This window comes from Athene cunicularia, assembly GCF_003259725.1.
Source record: "Athene cunicularia isolate RWA chromosome 10 unlocalized genomic scaffold, athCun1 chr10_part1, whole genome shotgun sequence".
Taxonomy (NCBI): Eukaryota; Metazoa; Chordata; class Aves; order Strigiformes; family Strigidae; genus Athene; species Athene cunicularia.
The window spans coordinates 18,794,525-18,805,139 of NW_020799112.1; the positions used below are offsets into that span (position 1 = coordinate 18,794,525).

Genomic DNA, 10,615 nt, shown 5'->3' on the forward strand with positions numbered 1-10,615 from the left:
TAGCCCACAGCACACACATTCATTACTGATGTTAAAACATTTAAACAGAAAATTTAAAAAAAGATTGGAGTGATGCCCCCATCTCCCTTCTTTGTTGCTATTTTCTTCTACCTGTTTAGCGCAGAAGAAAAAAGTCCAATAGGCAAAGGAGTTCTCTTAGCTTTTGATTTTGGTAGCTGATTACACATTCAATAAATGCTCAAACACCTTTGCACTTCAGCATTGCTTATTGAGGCATGTATGTTACATCTTTGCTACAGCCAAACAGACCACTGTGAGGATTTCTAAAAACGGACAGGAAAGCCAACAGTTTGGTTATTGAGCGAATCCGTCTATGACTTCTGTGGTAATTTTGTTTCTTTAAAGCACCGACCCACAGAGGGTGTATACCTTTGTCCTTTACACCTAGCAAGAAGCGATAGGCTCAGCACATACCTCAAACAGAAACTTCCATCTATCAACCTGCTTTGTGTACTACAAAAAGCTTCCTCTTTGAACTAATACACATTTAGGGACTTGAGGAGAGACATGCCTGATTCTTAAATGGTTTTATTTCTCTTAAGAAATAGAGATTTTTTAAAAAAAATCATGCTAGTACTTATACACAACTGCTACAAGGTTTATATTAACTCCATCCCTCCCTGAAATCAGTATAAAAACATTCCCATAACAACAAACTAATTTTCTTGTACATCTACTTTTTACAACATGGTGCTCCAATATTAAAATTATGGCTAAGAGTTTGGCAATGAGGCAATGAACAGAACTGCAAGTCATTATGACTAAGATTTTGCTGTGTATTTCTGCCTTTGGGAGTATGGTGGATACTGCAGTCTTTAAGCCAGACTGTTTTCTGATCCCAGCATGTTTCATTCAAAGTGCTTCGCAGGAGGAAAAATAAACACAGTAAAGGCAGCATAATGCTAACCTATCATTTAATAATGTTAGCAGCACTGGCAGCATAATGCTAACAGTCCTTTAAAAAAACCATTCAGGCTTTACTGAATTATAAATCATACAGCAGGAGGGAGAGATGCATCGTTAAATGAAACATTCTTAACAGCTTTACTAGAAAAACAGCTTTCCCTTTGTTTTGATGTAGTGAATCGGTGATTTATTGCAAGTAGATGACTTTGCTTTTCTTTGGCACACTGATAAGATTTTCCTGTTACTACCAGGGATTACAACTAATCTGGATTTTCTGCATTTACTTCCTTGTTTGTGCAGCAGCAGCATCAAGCCTGGTAAAGGATGGTGTTTATGAGTTACCTGCCTACTGCAAATACATTTACTTCAATTAAAGAAATGACACAAAACAGGAAGCCAAGAAGGAGAATGTTTTGCTAAAGTTGAAAGCTTAAACACATGTATTTACACTTACGGAGTTTTTCAAACTTGTCTGGCTTTCTGACGTCTCAGCTAATCGTTTTTCATCCACAGCTAACCCCTCTATACATCACACGATGTAATATTGTGTCGAAATAAACTGCATCACGTTGACCCTGCGTGAATTTTGCAATTAAAAATCCACACGATCTACTCTGCTGAAAGAGGAAGACAAAGCACCCTAGTTTTTCACAAATACTGTGCTGTAACAATCTCGGGGGGTGATAAGGTGGGCATTCCTTGCTTACACCTCGCAATACGCATCAGTCCTCTTGAAGATGAAATAGAGTTCTGTGTAAAAGGCCAGTGAAGCGCTGAAGCCCCCAGTCACTATCAGTCCACCTCCGGTCTATCAGAACAGGTTGGGTTTATTCCAAATACCATACAGAAGAGTAAAATTATAGAAAGTGGCTTGAAAACCAAAGAGTTCTAGAGAACAGCTGTAACCATAAACTGGTTATTGGGGTGGCAGGCAGCTCTGCCTTGTGACAGCATCATTTAATGTATGTTCCATAATATTATTAGCAGACACGGCCTTTAATTTTTTTGCAGTAGAATAATTAAGAGATAACTTTCAGTGGAATGGAGCCTACATACCACCATAACGTTAATATGTTAGCACATTTAAAGAAAAAATGCAAATGTTTTTATGTGAATCTATTGGAAGACAATGCATACTCATGTATATGCCCCAATTTTCTATTTAATTTATTTCAAAATGAAAAGACAGTTCTTAAGTATTTACTGTTATTTATGCATATACTTAAAATCTGCTTGAAGAATTTACAGACTATGCATCCCTACTGTTACAAACAAGGCTCCTCTTTTTAAAATCATCCCTATAGTGCATTTATTACAATACCACTGGCATAAATAAAGCAAAGCAGAACAGGGGAGAGGGAGAAGGAAGACAAACATTACAAGCAGGGCCTTTTTTGCTTAATTTCTGAGTTTAAACCACGAGCCTAACTACATTCTGATCTACTCATTTTACGTGTGTGACTTTCTAGGACACAGCGTAGGTAGGCATACTGATAAATAGCAGCAACAGTACAAAGAAATTAGGCCAAGATAATTTTAAGTTTTTCTGATGTGTTTGTTTTGGTGGGCGAGACAGAAAGAGGTTTGGCAAGAAGAAAAGATGTGTCACCAGGGGAAAGAAGGAAGAAGTCTCAGTAGAAAATAGGGAGGAGGATTTGAGAAACAGAAAGTGAGCAATACCAGAGCCTAGTACAGTCCAGATCAAATGTTTCAAGTTGAAGAGACTGATTTTTCTACTGCTTGACAGCCGGTAAAACTGGAAGCACCTTTATCTGAGTTTTAACAGATGTGCACAAGCACTTTTAAAACTCTTATAGCAACAAGGTCACAAAGATGACTAGCTTTATCTTAAAAATATTGCATCGTGAAGCCTAGATTATTTATACAGGACAGTTTTTAGGGATGTTACACATGGTCAAATCTTAGCCAAGAGCAGCAGAACCAGCATCATCACCCAGGACAGGGCAAGCCCAGCGTCAGGGCCCAGCTGCGGCGGGAGGCCCAGCACCACACAGGGCCCGACTCGGGCCCCTGCTCTCACCGGCTGCTCCACAACCCGGCCGGTCCATCGGGAGCCGCGAGCCCTCCACGCGCGAGCCAGGCCACCCGACTGCCACGGCCCAGAGGCCACCGCCAGGCAGCCTGGTGAGCCGGGGCCCGCTCTGAGCGAGGGAGGCCTCAGCACCCCGGGAGGGGAGGGCCGGGCCGCGGCCCACCGCACCTGTGCGACGCGTTGGGCGAAACCTCAGAAGTCGTAAACGCAGAGAAAACCAAAACCAAACCAAACCTTTTGTGCACGCCCTCCTTGCTAATAGATGAGGGGTTTAAAAAATTAATTCTCAGCCAGCATCAGCCAGTATGTGGCCTATATGCTGAAGTCCAAATGATTTCTAGGACTCTGGCTGGCTAACACAGCTCCGTTCTAATTAAAGCTCTGCCATCCCCTAACACTGGAGTTACAGTTTTCTTACAACTCCCTCACTTTCCACACAGACAAATCCCTTACCTCGCACGCTGCTGAATACCTAGGCAGCACGCTACCACAGGAAGGGAGCTCAGCTCCTCTAAACACACGCCTGGAAACCAGACAGCGGCACAAAACCTGGTGCGGGAGGATTCCTTTCTTTGTACCTGGTGTTTTGGCAAGAGCCCTTCTCCCTGCTGCAATAACCAGCTGAAGGCTTGCAGGCTTTAGGTGTCCCACCGGTGACCTCGCAGTGATGTCCAGCGAGGGTCACCCACGAGGCACCCGGGACACGAGGGAGCCGCCTCCACCGCGCTTCTCAGTGTCGGCTGTGGGGCAACGGAGGTGAGGCGCTACGAAAAGCCCCACACCCCTGCGGGTGGCCCAGTGACCCCTCCGGGGAGAGGCCGTGAAGGGAGATGGCAAGGGTGGGTGAAGTGCTAAGGCTTGGACAACAAGCCCAAGCCAGAGCTGACCTGTAGATGAATCCTGTATATTTTATAACTGATAACCATTGTGCTAATATGTATTATACTAAGTTATAACAACACACCTATGCTGATGTAAAAAGTGCTGAAGTATTGAAATACTGCAGCCTGAACAACAGGCCCCAAGCTAACATAGTGTGTACTCATTAATAAAGTCTGTAAAGTCGCTAGTGAGAGACGCAGCTTAGACAAAATATAGTCAGGAGTGAGGAGAGAAAATATCCAACTTTCCTTTCTCAGCCTTCTTCAAGACTGAGAACCCAGGTATTTGGCCTTGTTAGAAACTCCCTTGGTTTCCCCCCCGAGCCCTGGCCAGGCTTTGGGTGGAATCCAACAGGAGAATGAAACCAGAAATTTTCCGCTCAAAACAGAGATGCCAACTATTCTGGCCTGCCGATCTCTGGGCTGGGCCCGTTTGCAGCGACTTTGGCAGCCTCACCTATGTGTGGACGCACCGCGTAGGATTTCCCCCTTGCCGGGACAGGCTCTGCAAACCCTCGCGTGACCGGGGCTGCCCAGCCACTGCGGATCTGGATGATGATAATATATGCAAGTGGTGATGTGTTTTTCTTAATCTCCATTCTCTCTCTCGTGTAATAATGATTTAATGCATTACCCTGTTTTTTCCTGTTTGCTGCTTTAAGTGCACTATTCTGCTTTTTCTCACTGCATGTTTTCTGTATTACACTGTTACATTGGTTATCACTAGTAAAATACGCCTGCTCTTTTAATTGGTATCCTTGAGCAGCAGAACAGTGGGAAAGCAGGAGGACGGTGGCAGCCTCGGGCTTCCTCACAGCCATGGGGCCACGGGCGGTGGTGGGGAGCAGGCGCGGACACCTGAGGGCAGCAGGTGTGGTGGGTAACGGCTACAGGACAGCTTTTCACTCATGATGCCTTGTCACAGGCTGCGGGCTCACCACGTTGCATGAGGGGCCCTTAGAGGGGCCGCACATCCCTTGTGAGCCCTGCAGAAGGATACTGCACCCCCATTAACAGCTCTGGCCAGAGCCTGCACCTAACGAGGTTATCTAAAAGTAAAAGCTAATCAAACCCAAATCCTCTGGTCGTCAGGTCAAGGTACAGCACAAATAGGGCGGGTACCACCTCCACGGAGGGCGCTGTAAAGGTGTGTGATCTTTGACCGGGGTGAGGCACCACAGAAGGGCTCTTTGGACTGGGTGTCTCTTCTGCTCACTCTGGACTTCCTCTGAAGGGTGCCATTAGCTGTGATGGCTGTTTTACGATGGGAGATAGCTTTCAGCAAACAGCCTGCCCGCTCTCTATTCACCTGAAGGTCAATAGTTACTTAGTCCAACTGCAGTGCCCCAGTCCACCTCCCTGCTAACACTTTGTTATTTCCATTTGTTCCACTTCTAGGTGATCTTGTTATCTTGTGTGCTCCCCGTATGGCAGGGATGTGCAGTACAGCAATGACTCCACACAGTGAATTAAAACTCTGCTGAGCAGCATGGTCATGTTTGTTTAATCTGAAAGCTTTTTTGGGAAATGTCCAACACCAAATACTGGGCCAGATCCAGTGAATCATTCCCATTACTCTTGTTTGTTTTCTACAGCTAGTCCTAGGGACAACAACCCTCCGCACTGAGACAGATGACAACCACAGGCTGAACAATTTCCTCCAATGATTGCGTCAAGCTCCTCAGTAAGTTACTAGTTTCTAGAGAAACCACACACGCCAATGAAGTAACTAGATAGTACAGTACTATACTAACAGCACCTTGCAGTAGAGAAATACAGGGCCAGGGGACATCACACAGAGAAATGCTGTCACCAGGCCTATCATATGCAAAGACAACCAAATGAAAAACACCACACTGCTTTTGGATAACCACAATGATACAAGATCTGTGGTTAAGGCCTGTAAGTACTACCGTAATAACAAAAATTAGTAATTAATTATTGTATGTATACTGCAGAAAGCAACCTTCTATTCTTCCAGAAAGCTATTCTACATATAAATCACTTGTCACCTGCAGTTAGAAAAAGATGACCATAGATTTTAATGACGCATTTCTAATGGGGATTAGAGCCATTACAAAACAGTTCTTACAGTTTCTAACCCATACTTAAAAATCTAACAAGCTGGTGGGCATTTTAATAAAACTTTGTAATCAATTTGAAAGTTGGAAGTGATATAGTTCAATGGAAAAGTACTAGACAGGGTGAGCAAATATGATTTTTTTTTTTTTTTTAAAAACCCCAAGCCACCAGACCAAAACTAAAACCAAGACAGAATGGATGAGACAAAATAGAGAGAAGGAAGAAAGTTGTTAAATTATTTCGATGGCCTCTAAATTGTCCATTGAATAACAAGTCATGGGGTTTGCATAACACAGGACATGTAAGTCTTATTGTTCTCATACAAGTCAGCTCATAAAGTTTAGCCAATTAAACCTCAACTGTCTTAACTCTGATGTCTGTCCAACAACGAAATAATCTGTATATTGCTTTATAGATTTATGTGGAGTAGTTGCAAGGGGAGATATGGTAACTGCTCTTGGTGTGCTCTACTTCGAAGAAAAATGCCCTCATCTATGCAGAATAGAGAATATTTTCAGGGACAGTCTGAGAACACACAAAATTGTCCCAAGAACTTTAACAACATTTGTAATCTTTCTAAAGTGCAGAAAAATATTTCTCACATTGAAAACCCTCCCCATAAATCTATATTTTTTTAAAAAAAAAAGAGCAGCTAACAAAACAAAACATTCTATTATCTTAGCTATTATATTTCAGGACAGGATGAGAGAAGCCAACAACCTGTGACTGATGGCAGTCACACTGCTTAACCAGCTACTGGAAGACACCACCAGTCGTTAAGTACAGAAATTATGTAGAAATTACTTACACTTATTTCCCTAATGCTGACAGATACTTAGGTCATAATATTTACAGACCATACAAGTGATTTACTGAAGAATAAACTCATTTATTTCATGCATCAAGTCAGAGCACAACACTTTTTGTTTTGTTTGAAAGTCCAGTAAAAATATGGAAATACAGAATAACTTACAGAAAATATTTTAAAATATTTCTCTAGTAAAATACCCAAAACGTGTATTCCTCAGAGCACTGGATTTTTGTGGTTGTGTGCTATCCAATCATCTTGCAATGTCATTTCTTAAAATGAAAGCTAAGAACATATTCTGAAGTCTCGTAGTTTCTCTCACTCTTAAACATAAATGCTGCTGAGTCATCCTTACTCGATAAACAAATATTTATGTTGCATCTGTGCACAAGCATGGGATAAAAAAAAAAACATTTTGACACTTTTTTTTTTTCCTCAGCATCAATAAATCTGAAGAAAACAGCTTCTGAAGCTGAACTCCCTTAAAATCTGAGAGGCAGCTTTAGTAAAGCTTTGTCTTTGCTGCAGCTGAGTAACCTAAAGCACTTTGCTATTACTCACTTAGGGGGACTTTTTCCAGTTAGCAGTTGTTTCACTTTTGCTTTCTTCCTCACAGAAAGTAATATGCCTTCAGAACATCCATTGTAAAAGAAACTGCATAATATATTGTGAAACTGCTTGGAAGGGGACACATACAGAAAATATCCAAAAAAGGACTGTTCTACCATTGGATGCATATATTGCCTCATTAATTTACTGGGGGTCTGCCCATTACATTCTTTCAGTGGCCAATTCGTAAGAAAACACAGAGATACTTAAAGAGGAACTGTCTCTTCACAGAATTATTCCTAATCTTAATCTGTTATTTTCTCTTTGTTAAAGCAGATGTCCCTAACAGCAGATATATAGAAATGTTTAAAAATATTAACTGTGCAGTACATTTGAGCTTGCACATGAACTACCTTGGCAAAAAAAAAAAAAAAAAGAAATTAACACTATGTAATCAGTTTTGGATAACGCAAGTTTCCTAATTGTAGTAACTTTTTCTAAATTTAAACATGAACAATACTTAAATACTATGGAAATTATCTAATTTCCGATTCCCTTTTAGCCATGCTTAATTTTTATGTTCTAATTCTGCAGTCTCAAATATAGTCTTAAATAACCTATCAAACTCCTCAGCGGGTTAAGGTAAATCCTTATGAGCAGCAGGACGATAGTTTTGATGTAAATTGACATCACATCTAACATAGAAAACAAATGCAAGTATGCTTTATGACCACATATGTTGCCATACAAAGACATCCTCTGGCTATGATCACTATTTGGTCTGTACACAGCACTGAAATACAGTATAGAGACCAGGAATCCCAATTTATAAGGGCTTTTGGGTAATCTCCATTTATGGAATTTACATGGAATGTTCTACAAATTTAAAATATCTATAAAATTACAAAATTCATGTATTGATAAAAACAAAATTCTACAAAAAGTGTGAAGGCTTTTTCTATCTATAATTACCATCTGAATATTCAACATTTGACATCAAATGCCTACTGAATATTTGAGACAGATTTTTGGACTATGGGGATGTTGTATGCCAACTTCTAAAGCAACATGTAACTCCTCATCCAGAGTCCAAAAAATGTAGGGAGACCCTAAAAATGTAGCAGAAGCATTTCCGCACACTGATTTCAGTAGTCAAGTTTGTGCAGAAGTGATTCCACTAGATTCATAGGGTACCTTTTTGAGGCAACAGAAACTTGTCACTTCGTAAGCTTTCTGACATTTTCCAGCTCGTCTATGGGTTTCCATTTCTGATGGACTGTTAATAGCTGAAAGAAATTCAAAGGAAAACATGAAAGAAATTAGAAAAATCTCAGTTAGCATTTACTCCACTCCCACCCCCAGTATCACACATCAGTTTACTGGTGAAGAAGGGTTTCCAGCAGCTTTATATTTTCCTTTCAGAAATAAACAAAAATAGCAACCAATGACATGTTTAATATGTTGAACAAAATTACTTGGCTATTAAATAAATAATAATGCCAAATAATTTAGTTTTTCCTTATCTTAGATGCTCTACTAAACTAATATTTTTTTTTCCCTTCAGGCTGCAGTACTCAGAAACATTCTTAGTCAATTTTGTAATTCAGGAACAAGGCAAGGGGTAAACAGCAGTTCCTCTATGCTCCAAATTTCCACTGTTATCAATGGAATTGAGTAAATGGATGTTGGGGGGCGGGGAGCTCCAGCCAGAAGTACACCATAAATTCAGGATCAGACCTAGAATGTAATAGCTGAATCCCTATCGTTATCCCTATCATAATACAGGGAAGATACATGACAAAGTAATGAGTTAAGCAATTTGTTCCACTTTTACATAGATGTATGTCAGCTTTACATTTGTTTCCTCATTAATATTTTGCTAGTTCTTACACACGTAGCTAAAGTTATTGTGTTGGAACTCTATGCTATTTGCACGGACTGTATTATTTGTACAAATTACCTTCTGAGGCTTGTTAGGATCAAGAGTTTCCCATGGTTCTGGATTGCCACTCTTGTTAATGCTTTAAGAGAAGAGAAAACAAAACAGGTACTATGTTTTAGGGTGTGAACTTGCATACATTTTTCTTATATGAGCAGTCTATTGTCAGTAGTAATTCCCTGAAACACAAGTTACAGGTTGGGACATTTTTGTTTTAAATTCTGGGTAGGAATCAACGAGGGCTTGCTTTATCTGCAGCTTCAAAAGAATCAAACAGGCCAACGTTGTTCAAGTATAATGTGTTATAAGGGAAGCAAGATAAAAAATTCAAAACTGAATAAAGACACAGAAGAAATATGGGGATTCCTACCCTGACAGCTGAAGTGCCTGTTCCAATCACTTCATAGTAAATATAAAAATTCCCCCCAAACTTAAAAAGTATAGGACTTAGTTCCAATTATTAGCCAAGTCATTAAAATATTAACTAATTGTAAATTCATTTTATCAATTTTATTAAATGCTGTATATAAGTAAATAGCCTGGTTGCAACATATCTGCAACTCGTGGTAATTTGAAATTCTTTGTAAGAACATTTAAAACCTATTACAACTGAAGCAAAGAAAAAAACATAATTATTAAATCAAAAGTTAAGAAATAATTTGGTCTATGTTCCAAATTAATTAATTCCTTCAGTATTTACAGTCTGAGGCTATCTTAGTTGTTACTAGTAGTCTGGAACATCCCGGCAGATTTTTTTGTTGCAAAACATGATGGTCAAATAACCTCTCAAGACAAAAAGTTAGGGTAAACACCAAGCAAGAAGTATTTTGCTTACATCACATCGGATTTGCTGAATAGGGAATAGGCAGAAAAAAAGAGTGCCCCAGCTGCTGCAAAGGACACTACTCCAACCAGGGGAATGAGCTGAAAGACATAAAAAGGAGAAAAGACGTGAAGAACGAGCGTCGTGCCCACAGAGCCACGAATAGGGTTACAAGGAACAAGGAACTGAGGTTATATACCTGTTAAGATATATTACCTCTATATTACTATTCGCACCATCTCGCTTTTCATGAATTTAACTCACACACGTCCCTTGCCCTCTGGATTTCCTCTCGTTATTAAACGGGAACCCCCGCACACCTGCTGGAGCCCGCCGGCATCCCCCCCACCCCGGGGGTTATCACAGAACCGACGGTCTCTGACCAACTTACTTCTTTTTTTGCTTTTAGTAAATGCAAGAAGTTCGTGTTCATCCTCGCTGCGCCTGCGGACCTGGAACAAACGGGTTCCCTGTTACCGCACCGCGGGCTGCGGGACGCGGGCTCGACCGCCGGCCCCGGGGGAAAGGGCACGACGGCTCCGTTACCTGGCAG

General features: G+C 40.8%; 1 protein-coding gene across 1 annotated transcript; it reads right to left on the reverse strand.

Annotated features, from left to right (window-relative positions):
- Positions 1–5,841: 5,841 nt before the first annotated feature.
- On the reverse strand, positions 5,842–10,595 carry C10H15orf48 (chromosome 10 C15orf48 homolog). Its single transcript, XM_026856484.1, has 4 exons — positions 10,454–10,595; positions 10,075–10,163; positions 9,261–9,321; positions 5,842–8,586 (listed from the first exon to the last, which is right to left on the reverse strand). Exons 1-4 carry the CDS (start codon positions 10,493–10,495, stop codon positions 8,518–8,520), a joined length of 261 nt encoding a protein of 86 aa, XP_026712285.1. The 5' UTR covers positions 10,496–10,595; the 3' UTR covers positions 5,842–8,517.
- Between the last annotated feature and the right edge of the window lie 20 nt (positions 10,596–10,615).